This window comes from Budorcas taxicolor, chromosome 11, assembly GCF_023091745.1.
Source record: "Budorcas taxicolor isolate Tak-1 chromosome 11, Takin1.1, whole genome shotgun sequence".
Lineage (NCBI taxonomy): Eukaryota > Metazoa > Chordata > Mammalia > Artiodactyla > Bovidae > Budorcas > Budorcas taxicolor.
This window is the reverse complement of record NC_068920.1, coordinates 55843415-55866887: the sequence shown is the minus strand read 5'-3', so window position 1 is coordinate 55866887 and position 23473 is coordinate 55843415. Positions and strand designations below refer to the sequence as shown.

General features: G+C 40.6%; 1 protein-coding gene across 1 annotated transcript in view; it reads left to right on the top strand.

Annotated features, from left to right (window-relative positions):
• The window catches only part of DST (dystonin), a 522678-nt gene that overhangs the window by 331959 nt on the left and 167246 nt on the right, over nt 1-23473 (top strand). The window contains exons 16-36 of the mRNA XM_052648315.1: nt 1982-2075; nt 2528-2682; nt 3693-4155; nt 4254-4382; nt 4539-4616; nt 4690-4851; nt 4930-5034; nt 7619-7714; nt 8870-8995; nt 9578-9730; nt 9919-10073; nt 10397-10523; nt 10979-11162; nt 12054-12211; nt 13069-13247; nt 14656-14794; nt 15602-15795; nt 16831-16993; nt 17811-17894; nt 18722-18829; nt 19374-19472. Coding sequence (XP_052504275.1) covers nt 1982-2075; nt 2528-2682; nt 3693-4155; nt 4254-4382; nt 4539-4616; nt 4690-4851; nt 4930-5034; nt 7619-7714; nt 8870-8995; nt 9578-9730; nt 9919-10073; nt 10397-10523; nt 10979-11162; nt 12054-12211; nt 13069-13247; nt 14656-14794; nt 15602-15795; nt 16831-16993; nt 17811-17894; nt 18722-18829; nt 19374-19472 — 3151 coding nt within the window. The remainder of the gene's footprint in view (nt 1-1981; nt 2076-2527; nt 2683-3692; nt 4156-4253; nt 4383-4538; nt 4617-4689; nt 4852-4929; nt 5035-7618; nt 7715-8869; nt 8996-9577; nt 9731-9918; nt 10074-10396; nt 10524-10978; nt 11163-12053; nt 12212-13068; nt 13248-14655; nt 14795-15601; nt 15796-16830; nt 16994-17810; nt 17895-18721; nt 18830-19373; nt 19473-23473) is intronic.

The window sequence follows — 23473 nt, the reverse complement described above, 5'->3', positions numbered from 1 at the left end:
TTTGTGGTTCCTTGTACTGCCCACAACACTGGCTCTGCTACCCGGAGGCCCTCAATATACTGATGTTCTCTGCACCCACTCCTAACTTCCACGTGGAAGAAGTGTAAACTAATGCATTGAAGATCAGAGGGTGGGTCTGATTTGTCAGGCCTTTATGACATCATTGATGACACGCTTGTTAAAGCAGAGTATTATGTCTGCATAAATGGATCCTTTTGAACCGGAACAAGTGCAAAATACCCAGGATGGACCTTGTAGGGAGGAGATGATTCTGGGTGGTTTAAATGAAATGCTCAGCTTCTAATCTGATGAAAGGATAGAAAAGGTGCCAGAGAAAGGGGGCAGAGTTGATTTTAGTCGTCAGAATAGCAGCTGGATTTCGATTTATGTAAATAAAGAATGCTGTGGTTAAGAGTTCAAGGTCTAGGAGCCAGTCAATCCTGGATGAATTATTAGCTCAGTGTTCATGCCATGTAATCTTAGACTCACTATCCTCTCTAAACTTCAGTTTCCTCATTTGTAAATAGGATGTAATAGTAGGAACCACATTTGGTGGTTCTGAGTATGTCTATAAAATGGTTAGTTAATTTCCTGGCACCTAACAATTGCTTCCGAAATGTTAGGTGCTGGCTGCTATTGTTATTTTGTGCTTTTCTGTTTACTAACTATATTTGACATGGCACTCTCAAATTCCCTTCTAAAAAGGACAGTGTCTTCTCTAGTTGGGGAAGCAGCAGTTTGGCTTTGTAGTGTTGGGGATAGGAAAATATTTAGCATGGCTGATTCAATGCCTTCATTTTTCTTGAAGCAACAAGTTTTTTGGCATGAACTCTGTATTGCAAAATAATAGCTCTGTGGCATGGGAGTGTGTAAAAGGCAAATGAGAAAGAGCCAATGATCTTAGGCCAGGTAATAACCTGTAGAAAGGAAAAACAAGCGTAGACAAATTAAATCTCCAAGCATCACACTGATACTCTTCTTAGCACTTTGGCTTTCAAAAATAAAAAGTAACTTTTTAGTGAGAGTAGACCTAACATTCCTGGGGGCGGTTCCTGGGGGGAGAAAAGGTACCTGGGCAATTTTCCAGTTAATGTAACCTAATCAACAAACTCTGTGGTGGTTAAAAAGGAAAGGTGCTTTGCTTCTTGTCAAAGTCGTTTGTTTGTAGGTGTTTGTATATACCGGTTTTTTAACCCTGTGTTGTTTAGGGTTAAACAGAGCTGTTTTTTCCAAAATGCTAGGATGAGGCTTTGATTGGCTGTTTATGTTCTTTTAGCTGATGACTGGTATTGCCAGAGTAACCTGATTGTACTTTGGCTTCGGCGAAACATCAGAGTTGTTTTTGAGTTGGTGGCAAGTGAATGACTCTTGGTGAAAATATTTGGCAAGTCTTGTCCAGTGACACCCCATCAGCCTGCCTTGTCCGTACATGTAGGGCTTTAGTGTAGGCTACAAAAAAAAAAAAGGCAGACCGTAGCTAGCAAACCCATGGCTCTAGGCGGGATTCTTTTGAATAGCTATCAGCGTATTATTTGCTGCGTGTTGAATATGCATGTTGGGGCATATTTAAGGAGCCGTTAAAAGCGGTAACAGGCAGTCGCCTCTTTTCACCATTAGAAGCAGCACTTTCTGCAGACTGGGTACTTTCTAGTCCTCTTTTAATGGTGGAAGAAAAAAACATCCTTGCGAGATAAAAATGCACAGCAGTAGTTACAGTTACCGGAGCAGTGATTCTGTGTTTAGTAACACGACCAGCACTCGGACTAGTCTTGACTCAAATGAGAATTTCCTCTCGGTTCATTGTGGGCCAACCCTGATCAACTCCTGTATTAGCTTTGGCAATGAATCCTTTGATGGACACAGGTATGGAGTCCTTGGTGTGGGACTGTGGGCTTTCTTTTGGCGGACCGTGTTTTTCAGGGGTGGCTAGCTCTCTGGCTTCGGAAGGAGAGACTTTATTTTGTTTTGTTTCTTCTTTTAGATTGGAGATGTTGCAGCAGATTGCTAACCGAGTTCAGAGGGGCAGTGTCATCTGTGAAGACAAACTGTTGCTTGCCCGAAATGCTCTCCAGTCTGTAAGTTCATTTCAGGAGCTGCTGGAATTGCTGTAGAGGGGTCGGAATATTCAGATGAAATAAAATCTTGTATGCTTCCCAGGTGGCTCAGACGGTAAAGAATCTGCCTGCAATGTAGGAGACATGAGTTTGATCCCTGGGTTGGGAAGAGCTCCTGGAGAAGGGAATGGCACCCCGCTCCAGTGTACTTGCCTGGAGAATTCCCTGGATAGAGGAGCCTGATGGGCTACAGTCCATGGGGTCACAAAGAGTCAGACACGACTGAGCGACTAACGCTTTCACTTTCATGGCCTGCGGGGTCTAGTTCCCTGACCGCAGATCCAGCCCACGCCCCCTACAGTGGGCATGCCGAGTCCTGACTGCTGGACCACCAGGGAAGTCCCTGAGGCTAGATTTGAAACGTGTTTGATTAGTTAATGTAGAATTAATATTTGAATTGTTTTAAAATACAGGATTCTAAAAGATTGGAATCTGGGCTGCAGTTTCAGAATGAAGCGGAGATTGCTGGATATATCCTTGAATGTGAGAACCTTTTACGCCAGCATGTAATTGATGTACAGATTCTTATTGATGGAAAGTACTACCAGGCAGACCAGCTGGTACAGAGGTAAGGGTGCTTCTCAGTCAGCCTTGTCCTCCTCTGTGACTGTTCCGTGGCCCCTCATTAAGAATGCAGAGCGTGGCGATTTTATGAAATCGTCGCCAAGCTCTTTCTTGTTGACAATGTGTATCACATTAATGGTGACATATTTCGGTGTGTTTAGTAGGTTTTGTGCTTCGAAGATAAATAATAGAAAAAAATTTTATGATACATATAGTATTTAACACTGTAGTAACTAACCCACAGTTGAAATATTCATGTTTGATATTAGAAAAAGGGACAATAATGAGAAAATTATCTTTAAGTCAACTTATCAATTTTGTGTTTATCTTATAAAAATGCTCATAACAAAATATTGGGAAATATGTATATAAAATTGTGTTTCTGAGAAGTGGATTTGGGGATAGGAATGGAACATTTCTGGTTGTATATAATATATATTATGTAAATATCTAAATATGTGAGATATATATATAAGGCAAAAACTATGAATGATGCTTCAAATGAGTAATTCTGCTTTTAGAAATCTATAGTAATTCTAAATATAGAAAATATCTAAATAAATATAGGGGAGAAAGTGTCCATGTCAAAAATTTGGAATCCTGTGTGTCAAATAATAGAATGAGCATATACTATGATAGTGTTGTAATTGCGTTCAGTATAAATTACAGTTGTAAAGATCATATGATAATGTAGAATACTTATAGTACAACATTGAGTGAAAAAATTATGATGTAAATTTTTATCAGTGTGACTGTAATGACACTTTAAAATAGACTTTATTTATTTGAGCAACTTAGATTTATAAAAAATTGAGTGGACAGTGTAGAGTTCCCATAACACCCCTTCAAAGCCTCTTGCCCTGTTATTAACATCTTGCACTAGTGTGATGCTTTTGTTACGGTTGACGAGCCAGTATTGATCATTTTGGTAATTAGAGTCCCTAGTTTTAGGGGTCAGCCTTTGTGAAAAATACCTCCTACATTATAGCTTACGCATTTTGATTTTCTTTTCAGGGTTGCAAAACTGCGCGATGACATCATGGCCTTGCGGAACGAATGTTCCTCGGTGTACAGCAAAGGCCGCGTGCTGACGACGGAGCAGACGAAGCTCATGATATCAGGAATCTCTCAGAGTTTAAACTCAGGATTTGCACAGACCTTACACCCCAGCATGAACTCAGGACTGACTCAGGGTCTCACACCTTCCCTGACCCCGTCTAGCGTGACCTCAGGCCTGTCGTCAGGGCTGACTTCCCGCCTGACCCCGTCTGCCACTCCTGCCTATACACCTGGCTTCCCATCAGGGTTAGTTCCAAATTTCGGCTCAGGAGGGGAGACAAGCTCCCTGCAGACTCTGAAGCTGATGCAGATCCGAAAGCCCCTTCTGAAGTCGTCTCTGCTGGACCAGAATTTAACAGAAGAGGAAATCAACATGAAATTTGTTCAGGACCTTTTGAATTGGGTGGATGAGATGCAGGTAAAAATATTTACTTTTACCTGAGTTTCAGGCCTTATTGCTACCAGTTTTTTTTGTTTTTTGTTTTTTTTTTAAACCTCATATCTTCCTATTTAAAGGTGCAGCTGGACCGCACTGAATGGGGATCAGATTTGCCAAGTGTTGAAAGCCATTTAGAAAATCATAAAAATGTCCACCGAGCTATTGAAGAATTTGAATCTAGCCTTAAAGAAGCTAAGATCAGTGAGGTATGTGAATTTAAAGTCTGTACGTATATATTTCATCCCAGCTTCTGCTTTGCTCTTTCTGTTAAGACCCTGTTGTCACAGGATAAAAGATACATTGCCCGTGAACCAGAATTTCTTAAGATTCCTAACCTGCCGTCTTTTTATCCCATGTTATAGATCCAGATGATGGCACCTCTTAAACTAACTTATGCAGAAAAGTTACACAGATTAGAGAATCAGTATGCAAAACTCTTGGTAAGTTTTTTTTAACTTTCCCTTCCCTTTATATGGCAAAGACATGATTCTTACCATGATTCTCCTTATAAAGAATACATCCAGGAATCAAGAGCGGCACCTTGACACACTCCACAATTTTGTAACTCGTGCAACAAATGAACTTATTTGGTTGAATGAAAAAGAAGAGGAGGAAGTTGCTTACGACTGGAGTGAAAGAAACACCAACATAGCCCGGAAGAGAGACTACCACGCTGTGAGTGCAGCTTCTGTGGCTGAATGTTACCTGTGCCTCTCAGGTTTTATCATTTCCTAACGTATTTATTTCAATTAGGAATTGATGAGAGAACTTGATCAAAAGGAAGAAACTATTAAGTCAGTTCAAGAGATAGCAGAGCAGCTGCTTCTGGAAAATCACCCAGCCCGGTTAACCATTGAGGTGAGTCAGAAAGTGTAATATGGATATTTGAATATTACCTTTCAGATTCTTTTATTGTTTGTGGATAAATAGAAAAACGCAACCGGTCAAGCTTTTACTACAACCTGGCTCAAAAATAACACTTCTGACAAATCATACTGATGTGCCTTCAGTTCTGCGTGAGGTGTATCACCCATTTGTGTCAACCCCTGTGGCCAAAGAGATGCAGGACAGTAACTCTGAAGGACCTTGGCTTGTCAGGCTTTGAAGTTAATTTCTTCCTGACCATGTGATGTTGCATGAGGTTGTAACCTTGCTGGGTCCCATTCACTTACCTAAAATGGGGAAAGTTGCTCCTAACTGTAGAGTTGTGTGAGGAGGAGAAAAATGCTGCTTAGTTCAGTTCTTGATACATAGTAGGTTCTCAAGAAGTCCTAGTTATTATTATTTCATTTACTAATCCTGTCCATGATCTGGCTCTGAGAGGAATGTCCTCAGGGTGTAACACACATTTCAGACCCAGAAGGGGAGGGCTGACCTGGAGTTTATCAGGCTGCCCATAACGTGCAGGTGGGGTGGGGGGTGTTTAATTTTCAGGCCTGATATATGCTAGAGTTTGTGACTTTCTAAATGTGCTGGAGGTTATGTAAGAGGGGGAGAAGTATCAAATGTGGACAGTTGTATATTTCCAGAGGAAGAGAAATGAAACTGTGCTTACCATGAATGGGATGTGCGGTTGAGGAAAGGGATCTGAGAATCTTTGTTCCCTAAAATAATTTGTCATGACACAAAAGATTCATGAAATTCTAGACCTCATCTGGAGGTCTGGGGAATGTTACAGTGGCCCTTCTGTAATGTAAAACTGTGGTTTTCATCCCCAGGAAATGCCACGTAGAAATGTTAAGGACCTAGAAGGGTGGGGGTGGGGGTGGAGCACTAGGGAAAGGAGGTTAGAATCATGACGGGTCTGGAAATACTTTTATACTACGGTCAACTAAAAGTGGGGTAACGAGAAGTGACAGCTGCTAGGAAGTGCGATTATAGGTTGAGACTTTTGATGGGAATGGGTGAAGTGGGTGTGAACCTGATTACCTTTAGGTAGAGCTGTTAGTCTAATTAAGAGGCTGTGGAAGAGTGAAATTAAGCCTTAGTCATCTTTATGGTTCTTCAGGCCCATCTAAGGTATTGTAGGCGATTGATAGTAGTTAATTATCAACACTATTTTGTATTTTACGAGGAAAAGAAGCTAATAATCTAACAATGCACAGTGTGTATTTTATAGCCAATTTACTCTAAATAGCTTAATTGGAGGGAGCACGCAACGTGATCAGGAAGTGTTGCCAGATTTCCATGGTTGCCTTGTATGTTCCATCCAGAAAGCTGCCTGGACCGAGCTCAGCGGCCTGTTTCTCCCTCCAGGAGGGACCATCTTACGAAAGACAGTGGTTAGAGCGGCTAGGCCGCCCTCTTCTGGAAGCCAGGGAGCTGCACCTTAAATAGGAAAGGGTGTTTCCTGTTTCCCTGTAAGTAGGTGCCTTTCCTACAGTATTTTTGCTCTCATGAAAGAGGCACCTTGTACTGAATAGAGATTCAAGTAAAAAACATTTGAAATAAAACTTTCTCTGATATGATCCCATAATTACACTGATAAGGGATTGCATAAGCTTCTTTTTTTTTTTTTTTGATTGCATAAGCTTCTCCACCCTTCCCAAATAGTCCTGATAAAACAGATCAGCTTCACTCCTGCCAAGAGCTTCAAGACTAGTTTTGGAAGCAAAGACCAGGGAAAAAACTACACACCGTGTACTTTGGTGTCAGAAGGGGGATTTTATTATCCAATAATACAAAAATTCAGAAAACAGACAGAGGAAAATGGAGTGAAGGGGGTGTATCTGAGGATTCTGCACAGGAAAGTGTTGGATAGCTTGCATCCATCTTAAGTGTTAAAGAAGTCTGCCTGGAAAAACAGCCCCAGAGTTAGCATTTTTCATATATATGACAAGAAAAACAAGTCAAGAAACTGAAAATTTGAAAGAAATTAGACTGATTGAAAAATGTATGCAAGACAGCAAAAGAGACACAGATGTATAGAACAGTCTTTTGGACTCTGTGGGAGAGGGAGAGGGTGGGATGATTTGGGAGCATGGCACTGAAACATGTAAATTATCATATGTGAAACAAATTGCCAGTTCAGGTTCGATGCATGAGACAGGGTGCTCAGGGCTGGTGCACTGGGATGACCCAGAGGGATGGGATGGGGAGGGAGGTGGGAGGGAGGTTCAGGATGGGGAACACATGTACGCTCGTGACGGATTTATGTCAATGTATGGCAAAACCAATACAATGTTGTAAAGTAATTAGCCTCCAATTAAAATAAATAAATTTATATTAAAAATAAAAAAAAAGAAAAATGTATGTTTAAACTTTTAGGACTGGCTTTGTACAGGTGAGGATGTTTAACTTAGCGGGACATTTCATGTCCCTGAGTCTCAAGTCTCTGTTAAAGGCATCTCATCACCTGTGTAGACCGTCGTCTTTTAACCCTGAGAAGCCTGGGTGTGTCTTGCTGTGCAGATAGCAGCAGTGACTGTGTTTTCTCTGGCAGGCCTACCGCGCGGCAATGCAGACGCAGTGGAGCTGGATCCTGCAGCTCTGCCAGTGTGTGGAGCAGCACGTGAAGGAGAACGGTGCTTATTTCGAGGTATGGAATGGTCACCGTGTCGGCGGGTGGTACTGCGATTTCAGCTGAGTTACAGGAACCATTTCCATGGTGTAATGTTGGGATGCATGTATGTCTGACTGGGGGGGAAAGACACAAAAATGTCTTCATTGTAGGATAGAAGGGTTATATATATGTCCTTTAGGATAAATGGAAGCATTTTAGTAAAAAGAAATACTTTAAAAACCACTTAAAATGTCAGAAAATCTTAACTTTGTCCGTGCTTCTCTGTTTGAGAAACAGTTTTACTAGGGGGAGCTTTTTTTCTATTTTTCAGAAGTTTTAAAATATTCTTGCAATCTCACCCCCGCTTAACAACTGTTTGGGCTTCCCCAGTAGCTCAGCTGGTAAAGAGTCCGCCTGCAATGTAGGAGACTGTGGTTTGATTCCTGAATCAGGAAGATCCACTGGAGAAGGGACAGGCTACCCACTCCAGTTTTCTCGGGCTTCCCTGGCTCAGCTGGTAAAGAATCCACCTGCAATGCGGGAAACCTAGGTTCAATCCTTGTTTTGGGAAGATCCCTTGGAGAAGGGAAAGGCTACCCACTTCAGTATTCTAGCCTGGAGAATTCCATGGATAGAAGAGCCTGCCAGGCTATAGAACATTGGGTCGTAAAGAGTCAGACATGACTGAGAGACTTTCACTTTCATTTAACAACTGTTTAAGTGTTTATAGATGTTCTAAAGTGAAATAGATGTTCAATCAAAGTAATACAGGGCCACGACCACAATATAGACATAAACTTTGTTATATAGATGTATTATTTTTCGTATTCTTTTCCATGGTGGTTTATCACAGGAAACTGAATACAGTTCCCTCTGCTAATACCAGTAGGACCTTGGTGTTTATCCACCCTGTGTATGATAGGTTGCATCCGCTAACCCCAGAGTCCTAGTCCTTCTCTCACCTCTCCTCCCCCTGGGCAACCACAGGTTTGTTCTCTGGCGACATAAACTTTGGACACTTAGCATTCACTCATCATCATCCAAGTTCAAGAGTTGGTGTTTGGTTAAGGGAAGGGCTCTGGAGAAGGAAGTCTTAAGGTCTCCTTCTGTTCCCATGGTACTCACACCTGACAACTGGGGGCTTTGCTGACGTTTCATACACTTGAACTGCCAGTTTTCATCTTTTGCTAGTTTTTCAATGATGCCAAAGAAGCCACAGATTACTTGAGGAATCTAAAAGATGCCATCCAGCGGAAGTACAGCTGTGACAGGTCCAGCAGCATCCACAAACTGGAGGACCTCGTTCAGGAGTCAATGGTACGAGCAGGAAGACCCCCGGGCTTCGTCAGTGATGCAGAGTGGGGCTAGATGTGTGCCTTGTTGTATTTCTGTGTGTGGAGCTTCGCATTTTATTGGTGCTCTTGGTGTTTCCGCCTCACTCAAGCATTTAAACATTCAGTTTTAGCATTTCTTTTCTTTTTGGCAACACAGCAGGAGTATTGTTTGATGTGATTGCCTTAGTATTTTAAAATGCTCTTACAGTGTTTCGTGTGTGAGTGTGTGTGTTTAGTCATTTATTCCATGAAGACTTGTCAGTATTTCTATATCCTAGACACTATTTAGTGCTGGGACTGAACACAGCAGACACGAACCGTGCCAGGGGTAGGATGCGATAAACATGATAAATTAGTACAGTACAATATATGTAGTCTGTTAGATAGTGGTAAATGTGAAGGAGGAAAGAAAGCAACCAGACAACACAGGGGGAGAGCGGGTGGCGAGGGGCTGACGGTTCAGACGGAAGACTCTTCTGGGGAAGCTGCATTTGTGCACAGCCCTAAAAGAACAGAGAGTACTACAAGCTGTTTGCTTCTAAAACCCTTCTGATTTATTCCTCAGGAAGAGAAAGAAGAGCTTCTGCAGTATAAAAGTACAGTGGCGAGCCTGATGGGGAGAGCAAAAACAATAGTTCAGTTGAAGCCCAGAAATCCTGACTGTCCACTCAAAACTTCTCTTCCGATCAAAGCCATCTGTGACTACAGACAAATTGAGGTACTTTAACTCCTAGAAATAGACCTGTTTCTGGCATTATTCATATATTTAAAAAACAAGGTCATAGTGCTCACTAGTGGTAAAGTTTTCCACTTTAAAAAGACAAAAAAATACCCAAGATTGGGTGTGGAAAGAGACACATACCACAGTGACCACATCTGGTTGTTCTGTTCTTCTTTTAAAACCAGATAACCATTTTCAAAGACGATGAATGCGTTTTGGCAAACAACTCTCATCGTGCTAAGTGGAAGGTCATCAGCCCCACTGGGAATGAGGCCATGGTCCCTTCTGTGTGCTTCACCGTCCCTCCTCCAAACAAAGAGGCGGTTGACTTTGCAAACAGGTTTGTGTGCATTAGCTCCCGATGTAGGGCTGGCTTTGGGGGTCTCTGAAGGTTAAAGAAACAATCAGTGCTTTGGCAAGGCTAATAGAATATGGGTTTGAGCAAACTCCCAGAGGTAGTGAAGGACAGGAAAGCCTGGCATGCTGCAGTCCATGAGGTTGCAAAGAGTCAGATAAGACTTAGCTACTGAACAATGACGGCACTGGATCAGAAGGACCTAGAGCTAGTAAACCTGGGATATGTCTCAAACACAGACAGAAACCGTCGCACGTGTTGGTGGGGAGTGGGAGGGCTGAATCTGAGTTTTCTTCCATGTGTTTCAGAATTGAGCAGCAGTATCAGAATGTCCTGACCCTTTGGCACGAGTCTCACATAAACATGAAGAGTGTGGTCTCCTGGCACTATCTCATCAATGAGATCGACAGAATCCGAGCGAGCAATGTGGCTTCAGTAAGTGCAGATCTGCACGTCCACCCAGCCTGTTCCAAGGTGCAGGCTCTTGTGATGAGGAGTGGCCTTTGTATTTTCCCTTGAGTAGGATGAGGTCCAGCAGATCCATGATAAAAGTCATTTATTCACTGAATATCTGTTACATGCCTGTTTTATATGAGGTACTTTCTAAGAATTGGGGATCTGGAAAGCCCATACTTCATTCAGGAGAATGAAGTTTTCATTAGTGTTTGGGCATATAGACATGGGTGTAGTTTGATTCATTTATGAAGTTCTGTAGTCTTGTTTTCCCTTGTCTTTTAAAACCTAAAGTTGTGCATGAAGAAAAAATCAATTTCCAATGATTTTCTATTTATGACTATTTAATATAAACTCATGTCCCATGAGACCCACTTGAGATCAGTCCTATTGAAATTTCACCCTTAATACTATAATGGATCGTTGGTCTTCTTTAGATAAAGACCATGTTGCCTGGTGAACATCAGCAAGTTCTGAGTAATCTGCAATCCCGTTTTGAAGATTTTCTTGAAGATAGCCAGGAATCCCAAATATTTTCAGGCTCAGATATAACACAACTGGAAAAGGAGGTTAATGTGTGCAAGCAGTATTATCAAGAACTTCTTAAATCTGCAGAAAGAGGTAAAGCGTGGGGATCCCTGCCTTTTTTTCTCCCTGGGTGTTTAGTCCAGGCTGTTTTCTGTTATCATTGGGACTCTCAGTCTTAGGTGTATTATGTCACTCAACCTGTAATAGGTAGAGACAGTTACTGAAGCATTAGATGGATGTTTGAGGTAGGAAGATTCAGTAAGGAATTCATTTTTTTCCAAATGATTAAGTAGTAAAAAGCTGCCAACCAAGTTGTATGACAGTGAATTCTTAATGCATCTACTTTTAACCATTTTCACTAGTTTGCAGTGTAATGTTCAGAATAATATTTTAGTTTCAGCCAAGTTTCAATTACTTTTTCATATGGCAAACTTGGATTTTTTAAAGAATATTTTTTTAAGAGAAGTTTTAGATTCACAGCAAAATTGAAAGCAAAGGGCAGAGGTTTCCTATAACCAAACCTGGATTTTATATAGGGGTTGAAGGAAAAGATTTTGTCTTGTTAATGTTTGTAAAATATAAATTTTATTCCAAATTCGTGACATCCATAAAACTTAGAGACCAAAAGAACTTTAGTAGTAATACTCTAATTTTTTTTTAAACATTATTCTTATAACTAATCTGCTACTAATATATTTCACATCTTTGTGAAAACAAAACAAACCAATGTATTACTTTCCTCAGACATCTTAAGTCAGATGTTGGTACTTTAAGTGGCATTAGGGAAGTTGTATGAACTCTTTGTAAATTGTAAGGTCCACAGTTTCAAGGTTTATATCCTTGGTGTGGGTTTGTGGTGATAACTGGTAACATTAGTCTGACTAGCTATGTCTCAGTAATGGTAAAATTGCCTTATTAAATCACGAACAAGAACATCTAAACGACAGAAAATGAGTTATTTTCTAAACATGTTTACTCTCACAGAGGAGCAAGAGGAATCGGCTTACAATCTCTACATCTCTGAAGTTCGAAACCTCAGGCTTCGGCTGGAGAGCTGTGAGGACCGTCTCATCAGACAGATCCGCACCCCGCTGGAGAGAGATGACCTGCATGAGAGTGTGTTCAGGATCTCGGAGCAGGAGGTGAGGCTGCGAGCGCGTGGGCCGAGGTCAGCACAGGTGGGGTCTCGGCGACCTTCACCGCTGACCCTGCGACCTCTCACGCGCTCTCTGCCGGGGCCACCTTGTGAGCTCTGACTGTGCTCACGGCTGGTGGCAGACGAGGATCCATGGTTCAGCTCTGCCTCTCACCGGGTGAACGCGGAGCACTGTGTCCTCGCCGTTTACAGGGAGGCTGCAGGGCCTCTCTGTCGGGCACTTGGTGACGACAAGCCCTGAACTAGGTGTTTGGGCCCGAGGGCTGTGCGGTGAGGGAAAGACTGACGGTAAAAGTGGACGGCCTCGGCTTCGTTTCTTTGGTAAAGAAAAAATAAAAATACGTAAATGTTTTGCAGCTAGAGATGGTTGTACAGGTGAAGTAAGTCAGAAAGAGAAAGGCAGACACCACATGATATTGCTTATGTATGGAATCCAAAATAGGACACAAGTGAGCTTATCTACGAAACAGATACAGACTCACAGACACAGAAAATGGACTTGTGGCTGCCCGGCGGGGGATGGAGTGGGAGCTCTGGATTAGCAAATGCAAACTGTAGGATGTATACAGTGGATAAAGAGCAGGGACCTGCTGCACAGCACAGGGAACTGTCTTCAACATCCTGTGATAAACCATCATGGAAAAGCATATGAAAAAAGAATGTATGTGTGTAACTGAATCACTTTGATGTACAGCATAAATGAGCATGACATTGTAAATCAACTATGCTGCAATTTAAAAAAAGAATATGTATTTACCTCAAGAGTAATGGGAAATGTGTGTTTTTAAAGTGTTTGAAGAAAGAGGCCCTGTCTAATCCTTATGTTTGTTCTTTGTTTTGTAGAAACTAAAGAAAGAACTGGAGCGACTTAAAGATGATTTGGCCACGATCACAAGTAAATGTGAAGACTTTTTCAGTCAAGCGCCTGCGTCTGCCTCCACACCCGCCTTGCGGTCTGAGCTCAGCGTGGTTGTCCAGAGCATGAACCATGTCTATTCCATGTCGTCCACCTACATAGAGAAGTATGGAACCACTGCCTTGATAGAAATTATCTAAACTGACTTCATACAGCTGCCATTTATATACAGATGCTGTTTAGCTAAAAATGTTCATTTTTAAGAATATAAAAAATTATTTTCTTTTCTTCATTTATTTTTATTTTTAGCTGCGCCAGTTGGTGCTAGCGGTAAAGAACCCGCCTGCCAATGCAGGAGACATAAGAGATGTGGGTTCGATTCCTGGGTTGGGCCAATCCCCTGGAGGAGGGCATGGCAACCCACTCCAATGTTCTTGCCTGGAGAATCCCATGGACAGAGGGCCTGATTGGCTACTGTCCATCGGGTCGTAAAGAGTCAGACACAACTGAAGCAACTTTGCGCGCACGTGTGGATTTGCTTTCTGCATGTGGGCCTTCTCTAGTTCAGCCAGTGGAGGCTACTCTTTGTTGTGGTGTGTGGGTTTCTCGCTGCGGTGGCTTCTCTTGTTGGGGAGCACAGATTCTAGGTGCGTGGGCATCGCTAGTTGTGGCTCAGGGGCTTAGTGGCTCCAGATCTTTCTGGACCAGGGATCAAGCCCATATCCCCTGCAATGGCAGGTGGGTTCTTACCCCCTGTACCACCAGCGAAATCCCTCAAGTTTTTTTTCTTAGTAACAAATACGCTAAATATTTCTGTGGATTTATGATGCTTCTTCATGCTGAAAGGGAATGGGCTTCAGAGACGAAAGCATTAATGGCCTTCCCACATGTTCCCTGTAGTTTTGGTAGCTCAGCTGTTACGGTCTATTGAACTTACCTTCCAGTCTTGGTCTAAACTAGGTTTGAAAGAAGCCCCTCTTCTGTTGGAATCTTCTGCTGAAGGCAACTTGGGGGCATGGTGTGGATTCTGTTAGATAGTTAGTGGGATGTTAATCTTTTTAAAAAATTTATATTGAAATATGGTTGATTTACAAGGTTGTGTTAATTTCTGCTATATAGCAAAGTGATTGTTATATATAGATATATTTTCTGTATCCTTTTCCATTATAGTTTATTACAAGGTATTGAATATAGTGCCCTGTGCTGTACAAAAGGATCTGGTTGTCCATCCAGCCTGTAGTGATAGCTTGCATCCACTGACCCCAGACCCCTACTCCACCCTTCTCTGGGTGCCCCCTCCGCCTCCACAGGTCTGTTCTCTGTGCCTGTGAGTCAGCTTCTGTTTCACAGATACGTTCCTTGCTGTCGTATTTTAGATTTCACATATAGGTGCTAATCATGTGGCATCTGTCCTTCTCTTCCTGACTGACCTAGCGGGGTGTGAATGTTGTAGTATAAACCGTCATCGTGCCGGCGACAGAGCACTGTGTCACCCAGCCTCATGGTGCGTCAAGCCTGTATTGCGGGAGAAGAAACACTTAACAGAAGGGGTGTTGTTTAATTATCTTTTTCAGGTTGAAAACGGTCAACTTGGTGTTAAAAAACACTCAAGCTGCAGAAGCCCTTGTAAAACTCTACGAAACTAAATTGTGTGAAGAGGAAGCAGTTATAGCTGACAAGAATAACATTGAGAATCTAATAAGTACTTTAAAGGTATGCATCTCACTGCTGGCAGTTTTTTAAGACTGTGCTCTAACAGTATTTCTCAGACATCAAGCATTAAATATCTGAACTTGAATATCTCTCTATTCATTCCATATCTTTTCTCTGTAATACTATGACTTACTATTAATAGGTATGTTGATTCATTTTTAGTTTGAGATGAGTTCTTTTCATTTGAAGTTTTTATCTTTTTGACAGTAGATTTTTATACTCTGTTCATGTTGGCAGCAAGAGGAGTTGAAACTTAAAAGTAAATTGTTTGTAATTAGATGCCCTTGCAAAAAGAGGCAGTTATTTTAAGAAATTAAAGAGGTGAATAGACTAGTTAATCTAAGAAGGAAAAGGACTGATAGTTGTACTTGTATGTTTCTGTCCTTCCACTTATAAAGCCCTGAGGAAAGATATTGTAAAACAGTTGTGAAAAGTTGTTTCAGTGATTTTTAATGCACATATTCATTTTTAAACAATGGGATCAGTAGATATATGAAAAATAAACAATGAAAAAGACTTATTGAGTTGGCAGACTTACTTATGGAATATATTTTATTTTATTGATGTGCAAAATATATTAGGCTGAACTTTATATATAATATTTTTATTTTTCTTAGGTCAAAGTACAGCCAAATATGACAATTTTATAAGGTTCAACCTAATGTAATATTTTGTATATGAAATATATTCTTTCCATTGTCTGATTTTATGTCAGTCATTTGTAAATGAGTTTTAAATTAGGCAAATGAAGTGTTTACTTGGTGAGCACCTTACACATTTTTATAACTGTAAATTGTTCCGTTTTAGCAATGGAGATCTGAAGTGGATGAAAAGAGAGAGGTCTTCCATGAGCTGGAGGATGAGCTGCAGAGAGCAAAGACCATCAGTGATGAGATGTTTAAAACCTACAAAGAGCGTGACCTTGACTTTGATTGGCACAAAGAAAAAGCAGATCAGTTGGTTGAGAGATGGCAGAATGTTCATGTTCAGATTGACAATAGGTTAGTAGCCTTTTCATTCAGTTTTAGCTCAGATTTAATCTCTATATTCTGGGTAAAGTCTAAATGTATTAGGCTTTTTACCTCCATATATAATTCTTTCCATAGAACAGTTACCTTTTTTATAGGATCGCCTTGAGCAAGATACTTAACTTCCAAATGAGTACTTTTAGGTTAATCTACTTGAATTTTCTGAAGGAAAAAACAATGCAGTTCTCTAGTTATTGCAAACTGATAATATCCAAATAACCATGACTTAGTAATAGGAGCATGAATCATGCATTTCCTAGGGTGGGATGCAGTATCTATAGTAGGCAAGAAGGGTAAAAGAAACTGAAATGGCCTGATGTTCATTTTAGCCAAAGATAAAAGAAAGTCAAGATCATTTGCCCAGTGACTGAAATTAAGAAGTGAAAGGAAATGGGATAGTTTTGGGGACGAAATGGAATAGTGTTCTTTCTCATTCATTTTTTATGTTTTTATTAATGTAGCTAAAATGCTTCTGTAATATAATGCCATGTGTGACAAATACGTTATTTTTAAATACATAGTAGCTAATCTCTAAAATACATGATCTGTAGGTTTAATGTAGTGGTTTTATAGTCATAGAAACTGGATGTTCAATTACAGCTCCTGAAACCTATCCTCTGAGTTCATGTTGAACCATTCATTGCAACCAGGTCATGATTTCAGAAGTGAAACTGTCATTGCTACAAGCTTTGGGTCTTCAGGACTTGCTGATTGATGATTAGTGTAGTTAAGTTTCCAGTTTTCCTGCTTTTTAGCTTTAGTCTCTTGGGTTTGCCCCTAGAACAATCAGTACTAATAAACTGCACAAGTCCTGGAGAAAAGTAGTTTGTATTCAACCCACAGCAGTGCAGGGGCCCTAGGAAATTGGCCTAGGGTGCTTCAGCTGTGAATTCTGGACACTCCCCTGTGGTTGCACTTAGGACAGTTAGTTTGTCCCTTCTTTTCTACATGTTCCAACTCCCTATTGGTTGCTCTTGAAAACTGGCTATTCTGTTGTCATCCTCTTAGGTTACGGGACTTGGAAGGCATTGGCAAGTCACTGAAGTACTACAGAGACACATATCACCTGTTGGATGATTGGATCCAACAAGTTGAAACTACTCAGAGGAAGATTCAAGAAAATCAGCCTGAAAATAGTAAAACTCTGGCGACACAGTTGAATCAACAGAAGGTGTGCAAACATAGCTCCTCATGGTTGTGTCTGCATTTAGTCACTCATGACCTTGAACTTCCTTTCTCTTGTTAAGACAGTAGGTCAGCAACTATTTCAAGGAAGACAGGAATAAATCATAAATGTTAAAAATCTGCTCTCAGACCTATATACATTACTTCTTTGATTTATTGGAGGTCAATTTTGAAACCATAAGGAATAAGAAAGTTTCATGTTGGGACAGTTCAAGTGTCTAATGATCATTGAGGTTAGATTAGGACCCTACATTTTAAAAAATGATTAGTTGTAGAAAATTAAACAGCCACATTTGACAGAGTTAAATGCTTTGAGATTTTTGTTCCATCTTGAGGGGCCAGTAATTTCTAGCTCTCTTTAGGTCAAGATTAGGATTAAGGAGCAAAGGGTTTCAGGCCTACTTGTGGATAATTCCCACGGAGTTTAGTAATTTCTGCTTTGTCAACCCCATGAGGGGGTGTCAAGTAGTGGCTTGAACTTGAATGTTTGAACTTCACCCATAAGGCAGATGACATTTAGTGCAGTGGGGTAGAGGGAATTCTCTGGCAGTGCAGTGGTTAGGAATCTCTGCTTTCATTGCCGAGGACATGGGTTCAATCCCTGGTATGGGAACTAAGATCCCACAAGCCAAGCAGTGCAGCCAGATAAATTGATTGATTGATAAAGGCTGTGCTTAAAAGTAAAATAGGGTAGAGAGCTGTAGTCTTAAGTGATGTAGGTATTTCTTAGTGCCTGAGATCTCAAGTTGTTGGACAGCATAGAATTCCTTGTTGCTTTTCTGCTAACCTGTGTGCATTTATAGATGCTGGTTTCTGAAATAGAAATGAAACAGAGCAAAATGGACGAGTGTCAGAAGTACGCAGAACAGTACTCCACTGCGGTGAAGGTGAGAAGGCTAGTTCCTTGCATCAGATTTCACGTTCAGGTGTTCAGGGGGGTGTTTCCACAGTGCTCTTTTGAAGCCTTCATGGGTCATTCAGTCTGTGTTGAAAAGTGAAACAGAGAATATTCACTGTCACTTACTGTTAATTCTTCATGGAAACCTGAGTCATGTGACAACCCCTGGTTCTTTACTTCTGTCTCCGTGTCACACACATGCACAGCTTGCCCACACCCCCATGTACACCAGGAGAAAATGCAGCTCTGTCATCTCCCTCTTTCTGCTTCACTTACCCCTCCCTTCCCTTACCCCTTCAAGTATTGCTGGAACACCCACCATTAGTCTGGGTTAGGGTTCCATGTGAGTATTGCTGCCATATTCCATGGAAGTATTGATGGAGTGTCCCTGGAAATATTGCTGGAGTATCCATGCAAATATTGCTGTGACATTCCATGGAAGAACATCTCCCTTAGGGATGGTTCCCATGTGCTCTGAGTTGCCCGCCACATCTCGGCTCTGACCATTTGGATCTGCAGTCCCATTTTTTATCTAGAAGGAGGGGAGACTGAAAATAACTGGTATGCTGCTCCTAAATGTGTCCATGAGCTCCTAAAGGGACTTAGGAACTTTCCTGACCACCCTAAATGTTTCTGATTTTAATTACCACCTTGGAAACATCTCAGGATTGGATTGATTCCTGAAAATGTGTTTTTGCAATATTTTTATTTAAAGTCATTCAGTGAAACTAGATTCCCTTTCTCTGCATCAAAGATCGCTATAGAATGAAGTGTTAGTGCTTTGCCATGATTAATCTTACTGATTTCTTCATGCAGGACTACGAATTACAAACGATGACCTACCGGGCTATGGTGGATTCACAGCAAAAGTCTCCAGTGAAACGACGGAGAATGCAGAGCTCAGCAGATCTCGTCATTCAGGAGGTGGTAACCGTCTAGAGACAGGGAGCATGCAAATCAGAGAAACAGCACTCTAGCAGTTTTACATCTATATATTTGTATTTTACATCTATATATTTATATTATGGTGAAATATACATAGTAGAAAATTCACCATCTTAATCATTTTTACGTGTAGAATTTAGTGACATTCAATACCTTTGAAATGTTGTACAACCTTGATCACAATCCAAGTCCAGAGCAGTCCATCATTCCGAGTAGCTGCTCTTTACCTATAACAATACATTTTATTAAGAGTTTTAAGAAGCTCTTTGAAAATCCTCATTCAAAATGAATGAATTGCAGAGAATACTAAATGCCTGTCACGATTACATTTAGAGGAGGAAGGTCATTACTGTGGTTTGCACAGCAGTGATCTTGCTCCTATGTGGTTATCTTCAGTAGGAGTCATGAGCTTCCCTGCCCCAAAGCCTAATTAATGTTTTAATTATTACTTCGTGCTTGTTCAACTCATTTAGGGCAAATGGAGATTATGTTTCTATCATTTTTTTTTTTCCTTTACTTGTAGTTCATGGACCTAAGGACCCGATACACGGCTCTGGTCACCCTCATGACACAATATATTAAATTTGCTGGGGACTCACTGAAGAGACTGGAGGAGGAGGAGGTAACCATTAACCATGGGCAGGTCACTGGCAAGGAGCCATGAGGTGGCTTCGTGATAAACTCACATGGTTGAGATCTGATGTATAAGTGATTAGTTATAAAATTACAGTGAAAAACAGTAGAGGCCTGGGATTTTTTGGTTTGTTATTGAGATTCTCTCAAATTGAAAAGCATTGCGAAAAAAGAAACAACCATTTTGGGGAACAAAAGAAAAACATTTCTATTTTCTCTCTAGGACTCTATCTAATATGAGAGGGTTAATGTCATAAATGGCTCTGTTTACATTATGGAATGTAGGCAGTTTAGCAGAATTTTTTCGTTTTCTTTGAAGTATAGTTACTACTGTTATGATGTCTGCAGAAATATTACATAAACAAATTTGTTTTATATCTTTTAAATTAATTTACATCTTCAAGGATTTAAAACAGAAACACCAATAAGTTAAAGTAGCAGGTATTTATGCAAAATGGTAACGCTTTTTAAGAATTGAGGTGTTTCGTTTTTATTTTTGTCAAAAAGATATGGTATATATTAAAAAGACTACGTGTATTTAATAATATATTCAGAAACAGAATAGGTAGTTATTCATGAAAGTATGTTTTCATAAGAGGCTATTGTATCTAATTTTGAAGGTATTATGCTGTGCTCTGTTATCTTGATATACTTTGTATTCTTGACCTCAGAACAGACAAAAATAGTAAATTGAATGCTACAATAAACAAACTGTGGGGCATTGGCCATTTAAATTAGACCATTGTTGAAATTATGAAGGTGATTGTACTTAGTATAACTCCATTCATATAATGAGAAAACCAAAATGGTAGCACATGTCTAATGGATGTTGCTTTCTTAGTTTTTAAAAAAAGTGTGACTACTTTTATGAACTATTTCTGTCTGTTCGGAGTTACTAGCACTAACATAGCTATTTGCAAGTCTTTATAACTAACTTCCTTTGGGCTTAGAAAGGAGAACCAGAGTATTTTTACATCCAAATAATTGGCATACACTTCTCATCTATGAAAGGTCCACAATTTTTTTTACATTTTTAGTTTTTAAGAGATATTCCATTTTAAATGGTAGGCAGATCTTTTAAATTGTATATTTAGTAGTTAAATGTAAAATAAGGCTTTTATTTATTACTGCATATGTCTGATTGCACACATATGAGCCACTTTGCTCAATTTATCTGATGGGGTAGAGTACCAGAAGTTGATAGACCCAAAAGATATTTCAAAAAGCCTGAAGTATATCTAAATTATGCGTGTCATCCTTTGAAATGTTAAAGATTTATATTGAATTGAAAGTCAAAATAATATAGTTTATGGAAGTCTGTGAAAGGACTATTATAATTTAAAATAGATTTTTAAATTTTTCATTAAAAATTCACCACTTAAGGGTCTTAATAATGGAGTATCTTATAAAAGATACATAGCTCAATTTTCAGATTCCACAAAGAAGTGTTTCTGAAACTGGGTCTCTAAGACCCACATGCGAAGTCTTGGTCAGAGAGCAGAATTTTCCATAATAAACATGGAATCAAAAAGGGAGCCATGTTAATTTCAAAGATAATACCAAATTAGCTACAGAAATATTAGTAGGGTATCTGTAATGGATATTTAATGGATAAAGAGATTTTTCTAGTCTGTGTTGACAGCAGAATATATTAACTGCTGAGATTAAAAGACAGTATGTCTCCTTGGGAAAAATTTAAATAAAAGTTCAAGTTATTTTATGTGAATAAGTTTGAGATACACAAGAGAGCAAATTAGTAATAGAACTAAATGACTCTAGTAATTTTTCTGATCTTTGCTTAAAAAAATTATAGTTATCTAGGCAACATGAAATTAGCAGTCACTTAAATGATTCCAAGACACTGAGAGTTTAACTTTTTTTTTTCTGAGAGAATTTTCTTTTTTTTTAACCTCAGACTGTGACCAAGAAAAAAAAGAAAGGGACTCAAAATTTCTTCGCAACAGCTAAGTTTGAAAGGAAATTTGATGAGAAATTGAGAAAGACCCTTTTAGAAGTTGTCTACTCAAAAGATTAATATATGGAATACTTTTAATGTCTAAGCAGATAAAATGCTTCAGTGTCATTAAGAGTTGACCCTGATAATAAACAGAGCACTAAATATTACAGACTGTGATGAGATTTGTTTTCATATGAATTCTTATTAAAAATCATATTTAGGTTAGCAAAGGAAACAACCAAAATTCTCATCAAAATTATTGGCAATCATGAGAGGATGCAAAATAAGATGTGTGGTCTGTAATACAAATCAAATTCTTAAGATTTACTAAGGCTTTTCAATGAAAATAAGACCTGCTATTTAGAATAATTTCCCTCCTTCTGTTTAAGTTACTTCTAACTATGATGATTTTTAGCTGAGAATACAACACTAATAAGCTTATGATATTAATAAAGAGAAGTTAAATGTGATTGTAAACTAGTTGTGATCACATTGTTCTATAGTCAAGTATATTCCTCCCAGCTGAGATCGATTCTGTAATCAATAGAGTGAACAAATTTTCTGAATTGGAGCTGAGTTCCTAAGTATACTTTTATAAGTATTTATATTTAACACATATCTTTATGTTTGAGGAGTATCTGAAGGTACTTGTCAAGGTGGATTCATATGGGCCATGTCATTAATGACAGCAGCAAAGTCTGTGAGTATATGAAGCACGTCTTTTCTAAAGCCACCAGGACTATGGCTGCCTTTGCATTAGCAATTCTGATTATTGTAAGTATCATAGTCGGGCAAATATAAATTAGTGAGGAATTAGATTTTAGAAAATTACACATTTTTATATAATTTCCTCCTTCCTCCTGTTAAGTATTGTTTCCTCAATTGGCTCTTAGTTCCAAAGTTCTATATCTTCTTTCTTTGAGATATCATTTTTAGTTTCTTCTGGGCTAGAAACTGAAGACTGAATTTTCTAATGTCGTTCAGTTCCTATATGTTGTATGTTCTTAGCTGGTAGGACTAGGTTGTGTGTGAGAGTGAAAGAGGACTCCTGTGAGAATTGTGGTTCCGACTTTGTCATCCACCTGTTTTGCATGGGTTTTCAAAATTACTGACGTTTTCTAGACCTCAGTGTCCTCATCTGAGGTGAGTCAGGCTGTAAGGTTCCTTCTTGCTGTAAAATCCTGAGCTAGCAGATTTAAAAAGCAAAATGATTCCTAAGAGGCAAAAAAGAAAAAGAAAGATTCCTTGGCTTAGAAAAGCCGACACACAGGGTCTGTGGTTTCCCCAAGTGCTTCCCCTGAAGCTCCTTCTCTGGTGGCGGTGGCGGGGCTCGGGCTGCCTTGGGTCTCCCTCCGGGTTGTCGGTCCTTTGGCGAAAGCGGCTCCGGAGGCCTGCAGTCGGGCTGGGGCGGCGCGGGTCTGACCCTTCTGAACGTCTCTCGTAGATGCAGAGGCGTCAGGAGGCTTCAGAGCAAGGGGTGTACTCAGACCTGCTCCAGCGGCAGGAGGCGACCGTGCGGGAGAACCGCCAACTCGCGGGGAAGATCACGGAGCTGGAGAGAGTGCTGGCCGAGCTCGAGAGGCAGAAGTCCCGGGCGGAGCAGGAGCTCCCGAGAGTCCGGGAGGCGGCGGAGGACGCACTGAGGAGGCAGCGCAGGGACGCGGCGGACATCGCGCTGCAGAAGGTGCGCGCGGAGAGCGAGGCCGAGCGGTACCGCCGGGAGCTGCAGGCGGTGGAGCGCGACCTGCGCGGCTTCCGGGAGCAGCTGGCGGAGCACAGCGCCGCCCAAAGGGCGCTGGAGGAGCGCCTGACCAGGAAGGACTGCAGCCTCCAGGAGCTCGAGCGGCAGAGGGGTGAGCTCATGGCGGAGCTGAGGAGGAAGAAGGCCCACGAAGCTGAGCTCCTGGAACTAATGGAGCGGATGGAGAAAGACCTCACGTTCCAGAAGCAGGCGGCAGAGAAGCAGCTGGAGGAAAAGCAGAAAATCGACTCGGAAGCCCGAAGAACAGTAACAGAAATGCAGCATCCGTGCA